At 42.0% G+C, this 25,631-nt stretch overlaps 1 protein-coding gene across 4 annotated transcripts in view; it reads left to right on the plus strand.

Moving 5' to 3' along the window:
• Window positions 1-4,093: 4,093 nt before the first annotated feature.
• LOC115203871 (scavenger receptor class B member 1) overlaps window positions 4,094-25,631 on the plus strand; it is a 34,790-nt gene continuing 13,252 nt past the window's right edge. For all 4 annotated transcript variants that reach the window (XM_029768938.1, XM_029768940.1, XM_029768939.1 and 1 more), the window contains exons 1-8: window positions 4,094-4,516; window positions 9,311-9,471; window positions 12,155-12,296; window positions 12,420-12,623; window positions 14,082-14,177; window positions 15,022-15,137; window positions 15,412-15,578; window positions 19,162-19,280. In XM_029768938.1, the coding sequence (XP_029624798.1) occupies window positions 4,403-4,516; window positions 9,311-9,471; window positions 12,155-12,296; window positions 12,420-12,623; window positions 14,082-14,177; window positions 15,022-15,137; window positions 15,412-15,578; window positions 19,162-19,280 (1,119 nt within the window). In that variant the 5' untranslated portion in view covers window positions 4,094-4,402. The remainder of the gene's footprint in view (window positions 4,517-9,310; window positions 9,472-12,154; window positions 12,297-12,419; window positions 12,624-14,081; window positions 14,178-15,021; window positions 15,138-15,411; window positions 15,579-19,161; window positions 19,281-25,631) is intronic.

Raw genomic sequence — 25,631 nt, forward strand, 5'->3', positions numbered from 1 at the left:
AATTGCTGATATAAGTAAATGAAATCAATGATGAAAGAAAAGTCTGAATAACTGACAACTAAAATAGCAGTGCAGATGGCCCTCTTTTGCTAAGTGCAGAAATGTATTATAGGTAATGAATGTTTAGAGGAACTGTGCAGACTTTGTGGGGCAGCAGAAAGATTGATGTACCTCAAATCTCAGATGGGATCGTGTTTCACCTGAGCAGCGATAACGGATGGAATTGCACATTTGAAAACATGTGATCACGTGGAGTTCCAAAAATCACATGATTTTACATGTTAAATTTCATGTTTCATGTGTGAAATCATGTGATATATTCCACATGTGAAACCATGTGGTTCAACATGTGATAACATGAAACTACACTGTTAGCTATTGCTGTTACTTATGTGGTACATTTTACTGTCATTATACAGTACATTTCTACAGTAATAGGATACTGTATTAGTGTTTTGCTATACACTTGGGTCATTTTTGGCCCATCCTGCAAATTAACTTGGCATGCCTCACATGCAATTGCATTTAATCTTATAGTATACAGTGACAAGAAAAAGTATGTGAACCCTTTGGAATTACCTGGATTTCTGCATAAATTTAACATAAAATGTTATGATCTTCATCTAAGTCACAACAATAGACAAACACAGTGTGCTTAAACTAATAACACACAAATTGTATTTTTCTTGTCTATATTGAATACAGAATTTAAATATTCACAGTGGAGGTTGGAAAAGGTATGTGAACCCCTAGGCTAATGACTTCTCCAAAAGCTAATTGGAGTCAGGAGTCAGCTAACCTGGAGATGAATCAATGAGATGAGATTGGAGATTTTGGTAAGAGCTGCCCTGCCCCATAAAAAGCACTCACAAAATTTGAGTTTGCTATTCACAAGAAGCATTGCCTGATATGAACCATGCCTCGAACAAATGAGATCTCAGAACACCTAAGATTAAGAATTGTTGCCTTGCATAAAGCTGGAAAGGGTTACAAAAGTATCTCTAAAAGTCAGTCCACGGTAAGACAAATTGTCTATAAATGGAGAAATTTCAGCACTGTTGTTACTCTCCCTAGGAGTGGCAGTCCTACAAAGATGACTCCAAGAGCACAGCACAGAATGCTCAATGAGGTTAAGAAGAATCCTAGAGTGTCAGCTAAAGATTTACAGAAATCTCTGGAAGATGCTGACATCCCTGTTGCCGAGTCTACAACAAGTAAAACACTAAACAAGAATGGTGTTCATGGGAGGACACCACGGAAGAAGCCACTGCTGTCCAAGAAAAACATTGTTGCACATCTGAAGTTTGCAAAAGAGCACCTGGATGTTCCACAGCGCTACTGGCAAAATATTCTGTGGACAGATTAAACTAAAGTTGTGTTGTTTGGAAGGAACACACAACAATAAGTGTGGAGAAAAAAAGGCTCAACACACCAACATCAACCTCATCCCAACTGTAAAGTATGGTCGAAGGAGCATCATGGTTGGGGCTGCATTGCTGCCTCAGGGCCTGGACAGCTTGCTATCATCGACGAGAAAAATTAATTCCCAGGTTCATCAAGACATTTTGCAGGAGAGTGTAAGGCTATCTGTCCACCAATTGAAGCTCAACATAAGTTAGGTGATGCAACAGGACAACAACCTAACAACCTGGTAGGAAAGTGAGTATTACAATTATATGGAGACTAGCTATACATTTATTTTGTGTTGTAGAATAGTGGGGGGGGGGGGGGGGGCACACACTTAATGTTTTGTGAAACATTTTGTGAAATGTAATGTTTTTAACTGTATAACTGCCTTAAATGTGCCTTGGCAGCAGCTAATGGGGTTCCATAATGAATAAATGAAATACAAATTAAATATCTTATGGCTCTTTTGTATTACATGCAGCTTCTTTTGTCACAGGGTTTCATTAAAACAGCTCATACTTTTACATAATAATTTGTACACTTTAAAATAGCATAATAGGTGTTAAAAACAGCATTGAACATTTACAAAAAGTATGCGTTGTTAGATAGAAGATAGAAGTACTTAAAAAAAAATCCAATCCGTAAAATCTATTTCAAATTCGCTTCCTCCTGCTCTTCTTTCTTTTGGAAAAGTTTTGTTTAATTTCCTTTAAAACAGCTCATATACATTTTATACACATAAAAACAGCATAAAACAGAATTTGAGAATTACATTTAAAGTTGTTAAAAAGTACATGTTGTTAAAAACAATAGAAACAACCATGAATAAAAGTACTTTAAAAGTACTTTTTATTAGAAAAACATCCAATTCTGTAAAAGCCATTTTAAATGTGTACAAATGCTTTAACAAGCTAAAACATTTTTGAGACATGAAAAACAGATTAAAAAAATAATAAATAAATAACTTTGTTATATTATAAGGCTGTCTTCGGCCCTTTGTACAAGAACGGGGTGGGTACTTATCAAACTCACCTCCTTCTGCTAGCGCACAACTTAATTGTTTATGAACAGACCAGATTAACTGGGATGACATTCCCTCTCATGGGAGACCGAAAAGCGCTAGCTGAAAGCCACACCTATAATAAACTGTGCCTGCAATCTTCTGATAGGCTACCACTGTTAGAGTATGCTGCCAATCAGCAAGCGATGTGCATGTTGTCAACAGAAGTTAGTTAAGGCACAGTAGGTTATTGGCAAGACTGCTCGTGGCAGCAAGTTTGTTACAGGCAACATTTTGCAAGTAAGTTATTGTAGTGTCCTTTTAAGAAATGACAAATTCGCAACAAGCTGCGGTTAAGTTACAGGAAAATACACAATAACCTCTTCACACTGCAGCTCATTACTGACAGTCTTTTACCAAGTTTGCAAACCTTCCAAAATAGGTGCTCTACCTTCATCAGCATAACCATCAAACTGTCATTACACTTTTTGGTGTTTTGTGTAACAGTCTCTTTCCATTCACCACTGTTATGAGGCTGGAAATATGTTGCAAGTGGATGAATCTGCTTGGATAGCCTAGTGAAGGGGCCATTGAAAGTGATTGTTTGACAGTCAGATAAAAAACATGACTGGTTGTGTTTATGCCACAATAAAAGGTAATACATTTTACAAGTGAAATTACATACAATATCTTTATGACTATGCCCATAAAGATCTTATTGAATTTATATTAATATGTAATTCTATGATTAGGCCCAGAAAATGTTTTGGAGCACGTGCAAGGCCCCGTACCCGGAATAAATTTTATCTACTTTCACCCTTGCTCTACATCAAGTGTCCTTTAGCACTGCTAGTTTTAAGCTAATGATACTTTTGTGGTGATAATTGGACAATTATTTTCTTGATTCTGTGCAGTTTGTGTGACGTGCAGAAATGTGTTCTCGCCAATAAGTCTGTGGCCATATTTCTTTCACACTCACAAATCTGGTGGTGTAGCTGCACTGTAGCGGTCAGGGGGATTTGCATAGCATGTCTTGTTCACTGCCTGTAATTCTTATTGTCTTACATGATGTGTGCTCTGGCAGTGAGTTACCCTGGAGTAGCAGAGCTTAATGCCAAGCCTAATGTACTGCAATCTTCTAATACATAAATGGTTAACGAATACGTGGTGTTTTCTGTCTAAACGTAAGGCTTCCCTTTTACTATTCCTGTGAAGGGCTGGAGGATTCAAAAACTAATCTGAAACTGTAACGTGTATGTCAGTAAGTCAGCCTCGAGTGGACAGATTTGCTGCCTTCCACGGGGCTCTTTCAGTCCAGAGCGTTTCACCACAATTTACACATGGCATTATTATTTTCTGTCTGTTGTTTGTCTGTCTGCCTCATAATTCACAACTGCAACACAAAAGGTGACTGGTCAATATGTTGTGCTCCATCTTCCTTTTCCCACCTGGGGCCTCATTTATAAAATGTGTTTCGTTTTTTAAATGTTAGTGTATGATCAGTTCTTAAAATGTGAGGTAACGCTATTCATACAATATTTATATACATCAATAATGTGTATATCACATTTTCTTAGATTTTGCATGAAACGTTATGACTTATAAATGAAATGCGTCTCTGTTAACGCAAATAAACTACAGCCCCCACCAGCCTCAGCGTGTAGGAAGGCGTGGCTTGTACAATATAAACACTGCGGTTCCGCGCTTGATCGCTTACACTCGACTTCAAGACAAGCCTTATTCGTGTACCTGGTTTTGGACTTTAAGATCATATTCTGGAGAGTGGCAAGGTCCATCAACACTTGATGTGTTGTTGTGAGTTGGTTGACAGTCCGTCATCTTCTTGCCTTGTCTAGATCTGCAACGAGCCGGGCAGCGCTCCGAACATAAGCCAGTGAATTTGACTTTGCAGACAGCGTACATGCGTTGTTTTAATCTATGCATTTCATTAGGCCTACAGTTTTATTGGTGAACAGTTAAACTGTGTCCATAACAATGAATAAATCTAAATTAGCGATCGGACTTTTTGTCGCAGGTACTATGACGGCAGTGTTTGGGTTAGTTATTGTATTCGTTGGACCAATCATCATTGACGACCAAATAGTAAAGGTAAGCGATTGAGATTAAAGTTATGTAATGTAGCTTTTTCCTATAATTTTATACTTCTGTTGTAGGCCTACGTCTAATGGAAAAGGCTTCGTTTTCTCCTCAGTCACGACTAACGTATAGCGAAGAATGAAGCTGACTTATTACTCGTATTTCTCGTGTTTTTTTTATTTGATTTATATTGATTACTGCATTGTTGGGAAAGCGCAAACAAGCGAGGCATTTTACTGTAGGGTTTAACTATGCTTAATACCTACCACGTGGTTGCGGTCTGAGATTAATGCCATACATTTGTTTGGAACATTTCCTATTTCTCTACAAGCCAGAATGTACTCCGCTGGTTGCGGTCGATACTTCTGTGGGTGTGACTTAAAAAACAATAAAATAGTTCCTTCTTGTTTTGCTAAATGTAAGGAATTTGAAATTATTTATTTTTAAGTGTATTTGAGCAATTATTTTTACGTTTGAGACTTTAGTAAATATAAAACCAAGTAACTTTACTGAAGTAACTCGCTTGTCTTTAATTTGGTGTCGATGACTGTAGACTTATATCAGGGTTCCCCAACTAGCGCTGATTTTATTTGACACCCCCAAGTTCTCTGAGAGATAAAATACTTTGTCATGTAATGTCTAGAAATGAAATCAAAGTATGTGGACGCCTGCTTCTCAAACATCTCATTCCAATATCATTGGCATTAATATGAAGTTGGTCTTTGCTATAACAGCTCCGCTCTTCTGGGAAGGCTTTCCACTAGATGTTGGAACATTGCTGTGGGGACTTGCTTCCATTCAGCCACGTGCATTAGTGAGGTTGGGCACTGATGTTGGCCGATTAGTCCTGGCTCGTAGTCTGCGTTCCAATTTATTCAGAAGGATAATCGATGGGGTTGAGGGCTGTGCTCTATGCAGGGCCAGTCAAGTTCTTCCACATTGATCTAAATAAACCATTTCTGTATGGACCTCGCTTTGTGCACAGACTCGTAAGAATGTAATTGTGTGCTGTAGCGTTAAGATTTCCCTTACTGGAACTAAGTGGCCTAGCCCAACGCATGAACACAGCCCCAGACCATTATTCCTCCTTCACTGAACTTTACAGTTGGCAGTGGCATCGTTCTCCTGGCATCCGCCAAACCCAGACTCGTCCGTCGGACTGCCAGATGGTGAAGCATGATTCCTCACTCCGGAGAACGCGATTCCACTTCTCCGGAGTCCAATGGCGCTTGGCATTGCTCATGGTAATCTTAGGATTGTGTGCGGCTACACGGCCATGGAAACCAATTTCATGAAGCTCCCAACTAACAGTTCTTGTATTGACACTGCTTCGAGGCAGATTGTAACTCGGTAGTGAGTGTTGCAACCGTGGACAGATGATTTTTAAACCATACAGCACTCGGAGGTCCCGTTCTGTGAGCTTTTGTGGCCTTACCACTTCCTGGCTGAGCTGTTGTTGCTCCTAGACGTTTCCACTTCACAATAACAACACTTACAGTTGACCAGGGCAGCACTAGCAGGGCAGAAATTTGACGAACTGACTTGTTGGCAAGGTGGCATCCTATTACGGTGAAAGTCATTGAGCTCTTCAGTAAGGCTGTTCTACTGCCAATATTTGTCTGTGGAGATTGCATGGCTGTGTGCTCCATTTTATACACCTGTCGTTCACGAGTGTGACCGAAATAGCCAAATTCTCGTGTGTATGTATAGATATTTTGTCCAAACATTCTACCCACAAAATAATTAAATCAGCGAATGGGTGGTTTACTCTAGATAAAGTCAAAAAGGTTCAGTGTTGTAATCTATACTATTTATTATACCACCCTGCATCCCACTGCTGGCTTGCTTCTGAAGCTAAGCTAAGCTAAGCAGGGTTGGTCCTGGTCAGTCCCTGGATGGGAGACCACATGCTGTTGGAGGGCCAGCAGGAGGCACTCTTTTTCTTCTGGTTGAAAAAAAATATCCCAGTGCCCCAGGGCAGTGAATGGGGACATTTCCCTGTGTAGTGTGCCGTCTTTCGGATGGGACGTTAAACGGGTGTCCCGACTGAGGTCATAGATTGGTTTTGTCCCACAACTTCCTTTAAATGTTAAGCTAGTTCTTTCTTGATCATTTACCTTTTACACAAGATGGAGATTTAATGAGAAAGAGAAGCAACACTTGGATACATTTGTAAACTATGCTTAGTGTATCCCTAATACCTTGCCCCGAACTGCCGCTCTTATGGGTAAGAAGTGTAATGTATGTATTTACGTGTTGAAGGTCTTTGTTGGGCCAAGGCCTTCGCGGGCCGAGTTCCACTTTAGTGGGGCCTTGTTCTCGGGTGTAAACTGTGTAGACAACCGATGATTTGAAGAGAATAACCGGACGGTCTTGCTTAAGTTCACCTTAGATGCAGTACATTGCATGTTAAAGAGATTCCTTTTGTCTTCAACCTCGTGTTGCGTTTTTGGGGTGGTGACTAATCGTAGACCCTCTGCTGCAGCGCGTGGTCATCCTAGGCTGTTAATTCTTAACTCTAATGCTTTATACGTTTTTAAGTCTTGCTGACACGCTCTCTGGGTTCCCTGGGGCAAAGGGCAAGGTATCCCAATTTACTATGATCTCTTTTAGATAAATAGAATCAGTCTTATTGTCACAAACGTTCTCTTTCATCTGGATATTTTCTACACAATGTAACGTATATAAAACATGATACACACTAACTTGAGTTTGTGTTTTTGTCGTAACGTCTTCATATAACTTCTAATAACATCAAGAAATAGATGTTAATTTTCCACATTCCACCTCTTGTCATTACCAGCATTTGGAGGATGATAGAGATATCTCTATCTGTCCTCGTGTCCATTGTTTTAATGTTATAGTTTTGGGCTGTGAACTCTAAATAAGGCACACCGACTTTCCAATCTCTCCAACTAGAGCAGAAAGGAATCGTCTGCTGCCTTACAATTTCCGATGGGTGTGAGGTGTGAAAAAAAAAAAAATCCCACATCAATCCCCCCCCCTTCCCTCTACGGGAGAGTTCTGTAGAGCGGATGCACTGTAACCTGATCTTTTGGATCCTCCCAGATGTCATGACACTGGTCTTGGAGCCCTTGTTAAGGTCAACGGCATCATTAACTTTACCCAGTACCAGGACGTTTTAGCCAAAAACCTGGTATCCTCCGCCAGGAGGCTGAAACTTGATTGCAATTGGATCTCCTAGCAAGACCACAGCCCCAAGCACACACCAACAAAACCCACAAATAAATGGTTATCTGACCACACAGATCAACATTTTGCCATGGCCATCAGTCTCTGAACTTAGTTGAACCCCATTAGAAACATGTGGTTTGAATTGAAGAGGGCAGTCCATAAGCGCAGACAAAGGAAATCAAGGATCTGGGAAGATTATATATGGAGGAATAAGCAAACTAATGTAAGGTTGGAAATTGTTTTAGTCAAATATTAGATCAGTTTGGGCTTCTTGTGGCCAATTTCGATTCTACAAATGATTTGTAATTATGTACCGGCCCCCTGACTATCCGCTCAAAAAAATAAATAGTTGTTGTCACTAGCTACCACTGCCACAAGGTTATAAACCCCACCTATTTCTCAGATGTATTTATCTGATTTCAAACCTAACCCTAACCACACTGCCTAAGCTTAACAGAAATATAAATGCAACAATTTCAAAGATTCTACTGATTTACAGTTCATAGAAGGAATCGGTCAATTGAAACAAATAAATTAGTGTATGGATTTCACATAACTGGGTAGGGGCGAGGCCATGGGAGGCCAAGCCAAATACGTTTTGCCCCTTAAAGGGCTTTATTAAGAAAGTACTCATCAGTTTCATCAGCTGTCCGGTGGCTGGTGTCAGACATTCCCGCACGTGAAGAATGTGGATGTCCTGGACTGGCATAGTTACACGTGGTCTGCGGTTGTGAGGCCGGTTGGACTTACTGTCAAATTCTTTAAAATGATGTTGGAGGCGGGTTATGGTAGAAACATGAGCATTCAAATTTCTCTGGCAACAGCTCTGATGGACATTCCTGCAGTCAGCATGCTAATTGCATGCTCCCTCAACTTGAGACATCTGTAGCATTGTGTTGTGACAACTGCACATTTATGGTGGCCTTTTATTGTCCCCAGCACAAGGTGCACCTGTGTAATGATCATGCTGTTTAATCAGCTTCTTGATATGTCAGGTGGATGGATTATCTTGGCAAATGCTCACTAACAGGAATGGAAACAAATTTGTGCACAACATTTTAGAGAAATAAGCTTTTGTGGCTATGGAACATTTCTGGGATCTTTTATTTCAGCTCATGAAACATGGGACCAGCACTTTACATGTTGCGTTTTTATAATTTTGTTCAGTATATTTTCAATGCACTTCATGCCCTATTACCTAAATGTATTGTTTCCTATCATGACATACAGAAGCCCCAGCCAGCAGGGAGCCCTGTACATTGCGTGTTTGACTTCACATAGTTTATAGGCCTACGGTACAGCTTGCTTTCCCAAGATGTTGCTCCTGTTTTTAAGGATGATTCTGCCATAACCAATTTCCCCCTTAGGGATAATGTCACTTTATACTGCATCCACTAGCCTTTATTGCCAACACTGGTTCCAAAGACTCAGCTGGTTGCCGTGAAGTACTGGCAGCCACATAGTTATGGGTTTGGTTCCCACATGGATCAGGAACACTGAATATGAGTGTCAACTGCCAGTGATCCCATCCTGCAGAGAGGAACGAGCTGTCATACTGAACACCTTGTATATGTTATGTATAATAATATGCCTTTATCATTATTCTCTCAGAACTTAGTAATAGACCCTAAGAATGAGATATCCTACACCATGTGGAAGGACATCCCTGTCCCTTTCTTCATGTCTGTCTACTTCTTCAACATCCTCAACCCCACCGAAGTCCTTGCGGGAGAGAAACCCATGGTGGAGCAGAGAGGACCCTACGTATACAGGTAGGCTTTCACACCTGACCGGATATGTAAAGTTTAATAAAGAGCAGTGATACTAGCAGGAGTAGTGTGCGGATTTCTTTTTTTCTCATCTTATTCAACTGTTACCATGCACCTGCAACAAAGAGCTCAGATTTGTGAGTGCCTTTCTGTTTCCCCATTTTCAATTAGTGTGACCCAAAGTTTGGGGAACGCTGCTCTAACCCTTAGCTAGCGTGTTACCTAGCCTTAACCCTTAGCTAGCATGTAACAATTTAACACTCCAAAACTTAACCTTAACCCCTAGCATAGCTAAAGTCAGCCACAAATTGGAATAACATGTGATGGACACCAATTTACTTTACAAAATCTTGTGGTAATTTGTCTTTTTCGCGATATTCTATGATGGTGTGTTGACTGAACTCCTGTACGTTTGGAGAAGGATACAATTGCAGCCTGAAGTTGGGGCATTCCAGCATCTGCAGGAACCTCTCTTATATTTCTATTGGTAATTATTTTTTTTAAGCTAGGACCCTGGTACACAGGTGGGAGGTGGGGAGCCCTCCAGTACAGTAGGTGGCGGTAATGCACCATAACATTCATTACCAACCACCGGTAAACCCCACAGAAGAAGCTTCTCGCAGTTCTGTTAATGATGGCGAGGGCAGGTGTTTGGCAAGTGGGAGTGAAGGACACTGTGCTAGTTAGGACTCTGGTACACAACAGGTGTGATGAGTAGCTAGCTAACAATAGCTAGAACACTGTTAGATGATGGACTTCGCCCCCACCTCTCAGGCGCTGTTTTCCCGCAGTTCTGTTAACGATGGCGAGGGCAGGCGTGAGCGAAAGACACTACTCGCTAGTAGGATTCCAGTACACAGCAGGCTGGAGATGGGGGCGACACCGGTAGACTGTGTCCTTCACCCCTGAAGAACTAATTTTTGACCCACGCCTAGACGATCAGTGGAAATCAAGTGCCACAAGCATAAAGATGGTGTGCTCAGGGGGACGTTCATCCAGGAACCAATGGGACACTTGAGGAGGGGGGATGCCCAAATGCAGGAACGCCCTGACGTGTGTGTGTGATTGTGTCCTGCAATATTGTACGTTTGTGCCAGCAGTTCTTCCCAAACAAGTGTTCTGCTCTGATCCACCAAAAGCCTCTGCAATATACAGTGCATTTGGACAACCAGGACTCTTCCTAGAGCTGGTCGCCCGGCCAAACTGCGCAATTGGGGGAGAAGGGCCTTGGTCAGGGAGGTGGCCAAGAATCCGATGGTCACTCTGACAGAGCTCCAGAGTTCCTCTGGAGATGGGATAACGTTACAGAAGGACAACCATCTCTACAGCACTCCACCAATAAGGCCTTTATGGTAGTGGTCAGACAGAAGCCACTCCTCAGTAAAAGGCACATGTGAGACGGCTTGGAGTTTGCCAAAAGGCACCTAAAGACTCAGACCATGAGAAACAAGAGTTTCTGGTCTGAAACCAATATTGAAGTCTTTGGCCTGAATGCCAAGTGTCAAGTCTGGAGGAAACCTGGCACCATCCCTACGTTGATGCATGGTGGTGGCAGCATCCTGTGGTGAAGTTTTTCAGGGACTGGGAGACTAGTCAGGTTTGAGGAAAGACGAACGGAGCAAAGTACAGGCAGATCCTTGATGAAACCTGCTCAGGACCTCCGACTGGGGCGACAGTTCACCTTCCGACAGACAACGACCCTAAGCACGCAGCCAAGACAACGCAGGAGTGGCTTTGGGACAGGTCTTTGAATGTCCTTGAGTGGCCCAGCCAGATCCAGGACTTGAACCCTATCTAACATCTCTGGAGAGACCTGAAAATAACTGTGCAGTGACACTCCCATCCAACCTGGCAGAGCTTGAGAGGATCTGCAGAGAAGAATGGGAGAAACTCCCCAAATTGAACCCCTTTCCTTATGGATCTTGCCTGTTTCACCCTGTAATTTATCCAATTGATCTATCCAGTCTCTCTGTTCTAGGGTTGCACAATTAATTGAATTCGCATAAAAATTGCAATACTGACGTGCAAGAGATCCATATTGCATGCAATATTTTGAAATGCTCATCAGCCGCATGTACCTCTTTTGATATTCTTTTTTTTCTGGTCTTGCGGCTGCTTTCCGCACACGTCATGCCCCGCCCCATCACTCAAGCAGCGCAGTTCCTCCTCGCTGTTAGATTCACTAAGTTTGCATGCTCTTCTGTTAGGGCAAATGCAGTCAGCTGATTGTTCCAAACAAGAATGATGCTGCGTTCCACCTACAAAAAAATCGGCATTGCAATATTTGGTTAAAAATATATCACAATTACATTTTTTTTGCCCATATCGGGCAGCCCTACTCTGTTCTCGAACTGATCTTCCTTCTCTCATTACCTTACCTCCCTTTTGCTGTATCCTTGAATAACTTATCTCTGAGAATTTCTACCCTGTTCATCTCAGTAAGCGATTTAGAAAGCCAGTGTCAGTGGAATGCCCTTTTGTGATTTAATAAGAAACCCTACCCCTGCAAGTTGTCAGTTTTTAGGTTAACTCTCGATCCCCTTTATCTGCTTCTTTTCTTTATCAGCTATTCAATCAGATCTCCAGTCATCTTAACTATTAAGTCTATAAACCCTCTGTTGTCAAGTGTATCCGTTTGCATCTGTCAGTTGGCGGTTGACCTGAGTTTTGTGGTTGTGTGTTTCAGGAAGCGTCTTCAGAAGCAGAACATCACGTTCCATCCCAACGATACAGTGTCGTATCTTGAATACAGGAGCTACTTCTTTGAGCCCAGCATGTCAGTGGGCAATGAGTCGGATGTGGTCACCATCCCCAACATGCTGGTGTTGGTAAGACCGCACTGCTGCACACACACTATGAACTGGACTCCTATCGCTTTGCCCCCCTCATCTCTCCCCCACTTCATCCCGTTTCTCCCCATCCTCTTTTTCCCTCTCCCCTCTGTCTTCCAGGGTGCGGCGGTGATGATGGAAAACATGCCAATCGCAGTGCGTCTGTTGCTCAGCGCCACCTTTAAGGGATTTAAGGAGGGACCCTTCCTAAGCAAGTCTGTAGGAGAGCTGATGTGGGGCTACGACAGCAAGCTGGTGGACTTCCTCAATAAATGGTTCCCTGGGATGCTGCCCTCCACTGGCAAGTTTGGCCTCTTCTCTGAGGTGAGTGAGCGGGTGAAGAAGATGCGCACATATTGACCGGAAGTCTACAGGTACAGTAGCATATGCTAGTGTACCTTTAGACTTCGCCATTGTGCTAACGCTAGTTGGCATTGGCTTGCGAAACCACCTCGTTCTTCCTTCACACTGCACACGGAGACATAAAAATGCTGTTCACTAGTTCATCTCTACTCTGAGTAAGTAGAAAAACAATTGCTAGGATCTCACAGTATCCCTTTAATGCTTGATCTAATTTAATCAAGGCCTCAGCCAGGCTCTGAAATTATGTAGTGCATGGGCAGTTTCCCTATTATGTAATTCACAGGCAGACCTTAAAGCACTATTTATACCCTGTCAGAAATGTCCAGTTGATCAAGATTTAGATAGGTAAATTAGGCTAACCAGCTATCTAAATCTTGTAGTTAACCTAGCCAAATAATGTGCCCAGTGGCCTCATCCCCCAGGAGGTAGTTTAGTGTTGGAATTTAGATTGACACTACATGACCACTTCCACACTCCATCCCCAGGGGACAGTTTGAACAGTTTGGGGTTGCATGGGTAGTGAGCAATGATCTATGTATGAATGGACAAAGCCATCGCTCACGTGTCATCTTTCATTCCAACGTGAAGACTTAACCGAATTGATTTGGCTTCAATGCGCTGTTAAGATAATGTTTTCATGGAGACCTAGTATGTGCAGTTTGAGTTACTCCTGGAAATGACTTTGCAGGCTAGCTCAGTGCTGCCCCCTCCATTGAGTAACTCAAGTTCAAGGCTTCAATTGGCATAAAAATAATCCTTTAACTTCTTCTGTGGGGGGGTTCTTTTTAATGTATATATAAAAAAAATCTGTTCAAGAACCTTATCTGGTGTATTAGAAGCAATTATTGGTACCATGATTGTCTTCAAAAACTTTTTTTTTTTTTTTTTTTTTTTTTTTTTTTTTTAAATAGCCATTTATTTCTATTCACTAATGGGGCATCCTGTTTTCTGTTAACCATGCCTACAGTACTGAGGTCAGCCTTAAACTTCTGTGGCTTTTTTACATTTTTGAAAACATTTTAACCTTTTTATTTAACTAGGCACGTCAGTTAAGAACAAATTCTTATTTACAATGACGGACGATGCTGGGCCAATTGTGCGCCGCCCTATGGGACTCTCAATCACGGCCGGTTGTGATACAGCCTGGAATCAAACCAGGGTGTCTATAGTGACGCCTCTAGCACTGAGATGCAGTGCCTTAGACTGCTGCACCGCTCGGCAGCTTCAATGAGAGGGGGCAGTCGTTCTCCACTGTTACTACGCTGATAATGACTCCATCCTAACTTGTGCCACATAGGAAGTGTGTGTTTGACTTTCTCAAATAGTATATAAGTACCGCTTATCTACAGGCTGTTTTTAAGTTGGCTGTCTAGTTTTAGTGACTGGCTAAATATCAATCTTTCTGTTTTCTCCCATCAGTTCAACAACTCCAACACTGGTCTGTTCACCGTTCACACTGGGAAGGATGACATCCGGCTGATTCACAAAGTGAACTCATGGAACGGCTTGACCAAGGTGAGATGTCTGGAGCTTAGGGCTCACACAGCCATGACCTTTCACATTTACAGATTGGTTTGAGAGGGGCGGTTAGAAGCACAGATGAGGGGAAAACAAATCTGGGCCCTTTGTAAATGAAAAACAATGGGAAAGGGGACACCTAGTCAGTTGTACAACTGAATGAATTCAACTGAAATGGGTCCTCCGCATTCAACCCAACCCCTCTGAATCAGAGAGGTGCGGGTGGCTTCCTTAATCGACATCCACGTCATCGGCGCCCGGGGAACAGTGGGTTAAAAGCCTTGCTCAGCGGCAGAACGACATATTTTTACCTTGTCAGCTCGAGGATTAGATCCAGCAACCTTTCGGTTACTGGCCCAGCGCTCCTACCCACCAGGCTACCTGCTGCTACTGTTAGAGTGGATGGACTTTTTTTCACTTGGTTCCCAACCCCCTCAATGGTCATGGTGCTCCCCCTATGATCATTCCCCCCCCACCGCCTCAACAGGTTTTACTCTGCCTCCACCCCAATGGACATTATTTATTCATCACTGCCACAGTGCTTATTATGTGTGTGTATATATATAGTGCGATTTCTAATGTTTTTATGACCATTTTCATTATTTTATTTTACTTGTCCTGCATGTTGGAGCTCGACGCCTAAGATTTTCACTGTACCCTGCAATCACACCGACAACCATGTACATGTGACTATTAAACTCTGACTATCTCAGCTAAATGAATGAATATAAAAATATAAAGTTTAACTTTAGTCAAATCCTGAATGTACTTTTTTTTGGTTCTTTCCTCCTCTAGAAGGAGAGCTCAATGTGTTACGGATGTTTACCTTCTGTCTCTCTAGTTGATATATTGGAGGACTCCCCAGTGTAACATGATCAACGGTACAGCAGGACAAATGTGGCCTCCCTTCATGACCAAAGAGTCCACACTGCCCTTCTACAGTCCTGACGCCTGCAGGTACACACGCTCTCAAACACTCACGTAGCCTAGTGGTTAGAGCGTTGGGCCAGTAACCGAAAGGTTGCTGGATCGAATCCCCGAGCTGACAAGGTAAAAATCTGTCGTTCTGCCCCTGAGCAAGGCAGTTAACCCACTGTTCCCCGGGCGCCAACGATGTGGATGTTGATTATGGCAGCCCCCCGCACCTCTGATTCAGAGGGGTTGGGTTAAATGTGGAAGACGCATTTCAGTTGAATGTGTTGTGACTAGGTATCTCTCTATCTATCTCTAGATCTTTGGAGCTGGTGTACCAGCGTGAGGGGACAATGAAAGGGATTCCCCTCTATCGCTTTGTGGCTCCTAAGACTATGTTCGCTAATGGCTCAGACTACGCTCCCAATGAGGGCTTCTGTCCCTGCAGACAATCTGGCCTCCTCAACGTCAGCAGCTGCAGAGCCAGTGAGTTCAGACACAGATGCATGTACACTCCCCTACGTGTTTATTTGGACAGTGGAGCTAAAACTTGTAGTTTGGCTCTATACTCCAGCATTTTGAATTTGAGATCAAGTGTTTCATATCAGGCGACAGTACAGACAGAATGTCACCTATTAATATTTGAGGGTATTTTCATACATATGTTTTACTGTTTAGAAATGAAAGCACTATGTATCAAGTCCTATTTGTATCAAGTCCTATTTGGACAAATTCTCTTAGTGTATTAAAGTCATCAAACGCTTAGTATTTGGTCCCATGTTTCTAGCACACAACGACTACATCAAGCTTGTGACTCTACAAACTTGCGTTTTTTTTTGTTTTGGGTTATGTTTTGCCCAATAGGAACTGAATGATGACTGGAGTAATTATTTCTAAGTGAGTAGATGTTTCTGAGCACACATTTCGCTGCCGTTTACCCTTTTTTTAGTCATGACCGACATGCCTTGTCTGGTAAACAACCTGGTGGAGGAAGTATGGCACACGCACCGAGGAGCCATGCCGCTGTATAAACACATTTTAGAAACACTTGGGCATGAGACAACACAAGTCATTACACACTTATGTTCCCAATAGCACCCAATAGAACATCACATCTCAAGATCACACGAGCACTTGGGGTTGAATTGTAGCTTGAGAAATGCCCACATACTATAGGAATGTTTTGTATAAATCATGATTCAATGTCAAGGGGAGATTTTAAACCAGCCACGGGCAACTTCAATGGGAGTGGGGGCCACAATCTGAACTCATCATGATGGGCCACAGTGGTCGGCATGTCCTTATCCATACACTAATTCAGTTAGAGCTGGCCTTAGCCTTTTTGTGTCCCTAAGTGAAATTCTGTTGGTCCCCGCACCCCACCTTGAGAGCAAAACGGTTTAGCATGCCCCCCTTTCGACAGCACAGAGAGCATTTACATTTTGGAGTTAATTTCCTGTAATTCTACAAAGAGAAAAATGTTGCCTTTTGCTGCAATTCTACACATTTTTGCCATGGGTGGAGAGAAGAGTTTGTAATTTGTTACATTCCCCAGCAAGAAAACCCAATATTGTCACTCAAACAGAAGGGGAACTAACGAATAGTAATTAACAACCAAATCTAAACAGGTGACTTTAGGAAGGGTTCTGAAAGTTGTCTGCTGAAAGTTGACTAGCAACACCTGGGACCTAAGACACCCACCATGAGCACCCACTAAATTTGCCCAAGAACAGGCAAACAAAATGAAAACCCACACCAAACTTAGACAGGAAGCAAACCAAAAAGTGGTGCAGAACAAAAACCGGTAAAACCAAAGTATTGTGTTCTTTTAGAAATCAAATGCGGAGGGGGGCAACTAAAGGTGTTAACCCTCCACATCTCTCAAGACACCTGGAGTACTGGGCCAGCCACTCTTAAATATCACATGGGCCAACACTGATGAAACACCTTCCACTAACAAGTTGACAAACCAGCATAAGTATAACACATTCTGACTAAAGAGGTGACACCAATCGGTGCGCTAACGTCCAACCTCGAAATATAAATGGAAAAACCAAAGCCTGTAACAAATTTGTATGCAATTCTACACATTTTGCCATAGAGTGGAGAGAAATGTTTGCAGTTCAATGTGATATCTGAGTGAGTGATTAACTAAAACAAGTGGGGCCCGATAGTCGGTCGAATAACAATGATTACTAAAAGTTTGGATAGATTGTTAAGTTAGTCTAGCCAGATTTTTTTGTTGTTGCTGACATGAGCTTATTGAGTGACTGACATAACAAGAGAAACTGCTGTTGCACATCCACATTTTGAAATTCTACTATTCTAACTCTCAGAATTGATCCGCATGCCTACAAAAGTTGGGCCACCAATTGCCCGTCCCTAATTTTAAACTACGTTCAAAGTTATGATTCAACCTCGTCTCACAAATGCGCTACAGTTCAAAAGTTTGGGGTCACATAGAAATGTCCTTGTTTTTTAAAGAAAAGCAAAAAATTATTTTCACTTTTTAAAATAACATCAAATTGATCAGAAATAGTGTAGACATTGTTAATGTTGTAAATTACTATTGTAGCTGGAAACGGCTGCTTTTTAATGGAATATCTACATAGGCATACCAGAGGCCCGTTATCAGCAACTGTCACTCCTGTGTTCCAATGGCACGTTGTTAGCTAATCCAAGTTTATCATTTTAAAAGGCTAATTAATCATTAGAAACCCTTTTGCAATTATGTTAGCACAGCTGAAAACTGTGCTAATTAAAGAAGCAATAAAACTAGCCTTTAGACTGGGTGAGTATCTGGAGCATCAGCATTTGGGGGTTCGATTACAGGCTCAAAATGGCTAGAAACAGAACTTTCTTCTGAAACTCGTCAGTCTATTCTTGTTCTGAGAAATGAGTGAAAATTCAATGCAAGAATTTGCCAAGAAACTGAAGATCTCTTACAATGCTGTGTACTACTCCCTTCACAGAACAGCACAAACTGACTGTAACCAGAATAGAAAGAAGTGGGAGGCACAACTGAGCAAGAGGACAAGTACATTATAGTGTATAGTTTGAGAGACTCCTCACAAGTCCTCAACAGGCAGCTTCATTAAATAGTACCCGCAAAACAACATAAACAGTGAAGAGGCGACTCCGGGATGCTGGCCTTCTATGCAGAGTTACAAAGCCATATCTCAGTCTGGCCAATAAAAAGAAAAGATTAAGATGGGGAAAAAGAACACACACTGGACAGAGGAATATTAAAAGAAAAAAAGTGTTATGGACAGACAAATCTAAGTTTGAGATGTTCGGATAACAAAGAAGAACATTTGTGAGACAGAAAAAATAAAGATGCTTGATGACATCTGTCAAGCATGGTGAAGGCAATGTGATGGTCTGGGGGTGCTTCGGTGGCGGTAAAGTGGGAGATTTGTACAGGGTAAAAGTGTGAACTTGAAGAAGGAAGGCTGTCACTCCATACCATACCCTGTGGACGGTGCTTAATTGGAGCCAATTTCTTCCTAGAAAAGGAGAATGAGCCAAAGCACAGGTCCAAACTATGGAAGAACTATTTAGGGAAAAAGCAGTCAGCTGGTATTCTGTCTAATGGAGTGGCCAGCACTGTCACCGGATCTCAATCCTATTGAGCTGTTGTGGGAACAGCTTGACCGTGTGGTATGTAAGAAGTGCCTATCCAACTTGTGGGAGGTGCTTCAGAAAGCATGGGGTGAAATCTCTTCAGATTACCTTAACAAATTGACAACTAGAATGCCAAAGGTCTGCAAGGTTGTAATTGCTGCAAATGATGGATTCTTTAACGAAAGCAAAGTTTGGAGGTCTCATTTATAATAAATGTTAAATTATTATTTGTAACCTTGTCAACATCTTGACTATTTCCTATTCATTTTGCAACTCATTTCATGTATGTTTTCATACAAATTCTTGTTTTCCAAGTGACCCCAAACTTTTGAACGGTAGCGTACTTGTTAAAAAGGAAATGTATGATGGTGAATGATAATAGTGGTATTGATGTTGATTATGATAATACAAGTAAAGGTGACGTTGTATTAATATTGTGTTCCAGACGCCCAAGTGTTCATTTCCCAACCCCACTTCTACAATGCTGACCCTGTGCTGCTGGACTACGTACAGGGACTTCAGCCTACTGAGGACGAACACGGACTATTCATAGACATCCACCCTGTGAGTAACAAATACACGCTGTCCTGAAGTGGAACACTTATAAACTCAGCAAAAAAAAGAAATGTCCCTTTTTCAGGACCCTGTCTTTCAAAGATAATCCAAATCATTTCACAGATCTTCATTGTAAAGGGTTTGAACACTGTTTCCCATGCCTGTTCAATGAACCATAAACAATTAATGAACATGCACCTGTGGAACGGGCGTTAAGTTACTAACAGCTTACAGGTGGTAGGCAATTAAGGTCACAGTTATGAACTTTGGACACTAAAGAGGCCTTTCTACTGACTCTGGAAAAACACCAAAAGATAGATGCCCAGGGTCCCTGCTCATCTGTGTGAACGTGCCTTAGGCATGCTGTAAGGAGGCATGAGGACTGCAGATGTGGCCAGGGCAATAAATTGCAGTGTCCGTACTGTGAGACGCCTAAGATAGTGCTACAGGGAGACGGGACGGACAGCTGATCGTCCTTGCAGTGGCAGACCAAGTGTAACAACACCTGCACAGGATCGGTACAACTGAACGTCACACCTGCGGGACAGGTACAGGATGGCAACAACTGCCCGAGTTACACCAGGAACGCACAATCCCTCCATCAGTGCTCAGACTGTCCTCAATAGGCTGAGAGGCTGGACTGAGGGCTTGTAGGCCTGTTGTAAGGCAGGTCCTCGCCAGACATCACCGGCAACAATGTTACCTATGGGCACAAACCCACCGTCGCTGGACCAGACAAGACTGGCAAAAAGTGCTCTTCACTGATGAGTCGCGGTTTTGTCTCACCAGGGGTGATGGTCGGATTCGCGTTTATCTTCGCAGGAATGAGCGTTACACCGAGGCCTGTACTCTGGAGTGGGATCGAGGTGGAGGGTCTGTCATGGTCTGCGGCGGTGTGTCACAGCATCATCGGACTGAGCTTGTTATTGCAGGCAATCTCAATGCTGTGCGTTACAGGGAAGACATCCTCCTCCCCAATGTGGTACCCTTCCTGCAGGCTCATCCTGACATGACCCTCCAGCATGACAATGCCACCAGCCATACTTCTCGTTCTGTGTGTGATTTCCTGCAAGACTGGAATGTCTTGGTGGAAGAGTGGGGTAACATCTCACAGCAAGAACTGGCAAATCTGGTGCAGTCCAGGAGGAGGAGATGCGCTGCAGTACTTAATGTACTGCAGTACTTAATGCAGCTGGTGGCCACACCAGATACTGACTAACTTTTGATTTTGACCCTCCCTTTGTTCAGGAACACATTATTTAATTTCTCTTAGTCACATGTCTGTGGAACTTGTTCAGTTTCTCAGTTGTTAAGTCTTGTGTTCATACAAATATTTACACATTAAATATTAGCGCGGTTGACAGAGGACATTTCTTTTTTTTGTTGAGTTTAGTAAGAGGAAATTGTGTCCATTGACTGTGGACTCGTCCCCTTTGTTCTAATAGGTCTTCGATAAGATTAGATCAGATTAGTGGACGGCGATGCACACAACACACACACCTTTATGATCTATTAGGGTCAAAGACCAGTGGGTTTCTGACAGGCTATCATCCAGAGACAAGACGGCTCCAATGTGGCTCTCCAGTTTCGCAGTCAATCAATTAACCCCTGAACTATACCCTGATGGGTTTTATTTAGATGAAGAATGTCACTTCTCTGACAGATGCATTGAGTTCCAGTTAGATTTGCAATGATAGTTTTTAGCCTCCCTGGTCCGTATCGGGTGCGTAAGTGTTTGGTCTTTGACACAGTCGCCGCTTGGCGTCAAAAAGGTCAAATGAAATGTAATTGAATGATGACTTGATTTACGACGCTCCATATATCTGACGGGGGGGGGGCGCCACATTGTCTGACAGCCTGAAGCATCTGTGCCAAGTTCTCCCCCATTTATAGACGTGTGAGCTTTTAATGGTGCGAATTGGGCCCATTCACGTTAATGTTATAAACGTATAACTCCGGCAGTAAAAGCGAGGCCATTTCCCCTTATCTAAATTGATTGTGTAAACACATCTGATCTCATAGTCGTAGCGAACGTACACCGTACAGCCTGTCTTGACGCATACACAGATGGCTTGGCCATAGCAATTTCTTAGAATTGTCCTCTAATTTTAGATACAATTTATTGTCCCCTGGCTGAGGGCGAAAAACTTGTTGGACTCATTTGTAGAAACATTTTCATATCCACTCAATGTTTGCTGCAAACATCGTGATCTTCATCAACTGCAATCACAGAAAGCTTGATTTTAAAATACACTTGTGGGACAGCCAACGAGAGCAGATATCATCCAATTCTTTTTTTGTCAGGCTCCTGTGCCAAGTTGGATATGGTGTACAGGCTGTACTATACTCTTTTCATAGTACATTTGTCATGTAGCAGACGTTCTTATCCAGAGCGACTTACAGGAGCAAAAGGTTATTCAGTGCCTTGCCTAAGAGCACATTGACAGATTTAAAATAAAAAAATGGTTTACCTAGTCGACTCGTGATGACTTGCTGTTGACCACAGCATGATTTGTTCTGTAGGGCTGAAGGCCATTAGTGACCGTGGTTGCTGGGGGTCCTTAATTATATACAGTGCTTTTCTGTGGCAGCGGTTAGTGTAAATGTCCTATATAGATTGCACCAAAAAACATACAGGGCTGCCATCTTAACAATCCTCTAAGGCCTGGGGGTCATGTATGTGGTTTAGGTTGCCTGCCATGCAGTAATCCACCAAGTCCATGATGAAACTATAACAGTTTCCCAAGTCTCAAAGTGAAATTCTCTGGAACAGATATTAGCAGCTAAATATCTAAAACGTGTGCATGCTAATGGTAAACTGTCTGGCACAGGACACGAAGTCAGTGACCTTTTTTAGCGATAGCCTAATTGGAATTGCAGCCTTTCTGTGTATTACTGTACTAGGAAATGGGTATTGTGATGGTGTCATGATTGCTCCTATAAATAGATTAAGGCCAGAGTGAGGCTGACTGGTGCTTTTGGTGGTCCTATACTGTTGCTGGCCAATACACTGCAACTAATTATTGGCACCATGTCACAATATGGCTGGAAGTGAAAAGATTATTTATATATATATATATATATGACTGTGCGTCTGATCTGCTAGTATTTGCCCCAATAAAGTTGGTTTATGATTGCTGACTAAGCAAGAATCACACTTGTTTTAGGTAAATGTACTATCATACCACTGCCAATTATAAAAGCATTGCAGACATGGCAATAAGCTTTGCCCAGTAATTGGTTATATGACCGGTCTGTTGGTGTGTAGCAATTTTAAGGGCAGCGGGGAGGGATGGAGGGGGAAACAACCACAGCAGATTTTGAGCCAGTTACCTTTTTGGGTCCAGGGCTAATGCTTACGTGGTGTGCTACCAACTGTGCCAATTAGGGCCAGGTCTCTTGGTAGTTTACTTCCATACAAGAAGGAGTCGTTATATAAGTGAAGACATTATGGTTTGTAACTGCTGCTGTACCGATTGGCAGTGGGATCAGACGTGGACTGTTGAGCAATGCATTGTTCCAGGAGGGAGAGGATATGGAGAGAGGAAGGCTCCCCGATGTGGGATTGACCATCTGGGGTTGGATTGCAGCTTGACACCTGGTGGTCCCATCCACAGCCCCGGGCCACAACTCTCATAGAACTCCTTCCTGACAGAACTGTGTATGTCAAATCAAATGTTATTTGTCACATGCTTCATAAATAACAGGTGTTGACTAAAAGTGAAATGTTTACTTATGGGCCCTCAGAACAATGCAGGGATTATATTTTAGAAATCAAGGAATAAACACACACTAACGATAACTTGGCTATATAAACCGGGTACCAAGTCGATGTGCAGGGGTACGAGGTAATTGTAACAACATACAGGAACTCAAGTCCTTTTTTTTCACCTGACCTAGAATTCCTCAAAATCAAATGCCGACCGTATTACCTCCCAAGAGAATTCTCTTCGGTTATTGTCACAGCCGTGTATATCCCCCCCCTCAAGCCAACACCCCAACGTCCCTCAAGTAACTTCACTGGGCTTTCTGAAAACTGGAAACCATATATCCTGAGGCTGCATTTAATGTAGCTGGGGATTTTAACAAAGCAAATTTGAGGAAAACGCTGCCGAAGTTCTATGGAATGTAGCACTCGCGCTGGAAAAACACTGGATCATTGTTACTCTAACTTCCACGATGCAGACAAGGCCCTCCCCCCGCCCTCCTTTTGGCAAATCTCACCACGGCTCCATTTTGCTCCTTCCTTCCTATAGGCAGAAACTCAAACAGGAAGTACCAGTGCTAAGGTCTATTCAACGCTGGTCTTACTAATCGGAAACCACGCTTCAAGATTTGTTTTGATCCTGCAGACTGGGATATGTTCCGGGTAGCTTCTGAGAATAACATCGACGAATAAACTCAGTCAGCGTATCAGAAAGTGTATAGATGTTGTACCCACTGTGACTATTAAAACCTACCCTAACTAGAAACAGTGGATAGATGGCAGCATTCGCAAAACTGAAAGTGCGAACCACTGCATTTAACCATGGCAAGGCGACTGGGAATATGGCCGAATACAAACAGTAGTCATTCCCTCCAAGGCAATCAAACAGTCAAAATGTCAGTATAGAGACAAAGTGGAGTCGCAATTCAAGCGGCTCAGACAAGATGCGTATGTAGTACACAACGTTGTAAGAGATTCTGTTTCTTTTCAATTTCTCGCATGGAATAGCCTTCATTTCTCAGCACAAGAATAGACTGACGAGTTTCAGAAGGAAGGTCTTTGTTTCTGCCCATTTTGAGCCTGTAATTGAACCCATAAATGCTGATGCTCCAGATACTCAACTAGTCTAAAGAAGGCCAGTTTTATTGCTTCTTAATCAGCACAACAGTTCAGCTGTGCTAACATAATTGCGAAAGCGTTTTCTAATGATAAATTAGCATTTTAAAATGATAAACTTGGATTAGCTAACACAACAGAATTGGAACACAGTGATGGTTGCTGATAATGGGCCTCTGTACACCTATGTAGATATTCCATAAAAAATCAGCTACAATTGTCATTTACAACATTAACAATGTACACTGTATTTCTGATAAATTTGATATTTTAATGGACAAAAAATGTGCTTTCCTTTCATAAACAAGGACATTTCTTAGTGACCCCAACTTTTGAACGGTAGTGTATTCGTATAGGTAGGGATAAAGTAGCTAGGCAACATGATAGACAATAAACAGTAACAGCAGTGTGTGTGAATGAAGAGTTGGTGCAAAAAGGGCCAATGCATATAGTCCGAGTAGCTATTGGTTAACTATGTAACTGTCTTATGGCTTGGGGGTAGAAGGTGGGTGGGTCGGGCGGTTGTGTGTTACAGTCAGGGTCTGTCACTATCTAAACTCAGGTTGAGATAATGACAGATCAATGACCTCCCTTCAGTCTGTTTTCAGTCATCTATTGATTTATCTGTTAATGTTCACATATGTAACATTGCATATGAATGTAACTTATAGATATACTGATGTTAGTTAGTGGACTCGGTCGATAATGTTGATTTAGCGGTCTGTTTTATGGCTATAGGCAGTACAATTTGAATGTGACAATGGTGGGGGGGATTGCTCTTATTGACCAAAGTCTCATGTTATCCAGTCATATTAGGGCTGGGACTTGCCAGAGACCTCAACGATACGATATTATCACGATACTTAGTTGCTGAGATATGCAGTGCGATTCTCACGATTCTATATGTATTTGCGATTTTTAAGTTAGAAACGTGTTGCTCACTATATGCCTGCTGCAGAGGGACAAAGAATACTGAAAACGAGTTTTGATCAGTCAGGGAAGTAAAAGTGCTGACATGTTGACTCACTATTTAACCCTGTGAGACCCAATTGAAGGGAAAAAACGTATTACTCATCAAATACTTGTAATAATCCTCTTACAAATTTCAAAGTCATTTTTCTAAGACAATCTGCTGGAAGTGTTGCAAAAATGCAACATTGGGCTTCAATGGTAAAAAAAAACATTAAGATAACTGTGAAATTTATATTAAAATCACATGAAAATGGATCAAAAGCATATACATGCAATGGAAAATATTGTCTAATGGTGTATACATTTGAAATGAAGTCGTATTTAATCTGAAATAGCAAAATTTATAAATTTGACCAATCCAAATATTAGAATAAAAATACTGTAAAAAAAAAAAAAGTAAGCAAACTATTTTGTGTTTTCTATGTATGGAGAACATCTAACACATTTTTAGAAATATTCGGTTGGTGTTTCTGACTTAATTTGAAGAGAACCTTACTACTTACCATAAAATGAATGGTCTCAAAAACCACAATTATTTCAAAGATAGATATATCTATCTATGACAT

This window comes from Salmo trutta, chromosome 12, assembly GCF_901001165.1.
Source record: "Salmo trutta chromosome 12, fSalTru1.1, whole genome shotgun sequence".
NCBI lineage: Eukaryota > Metazoa > Chordata > Actinopteri > Salmoniformes > Salmonidae > Salmo > Salmo trutta.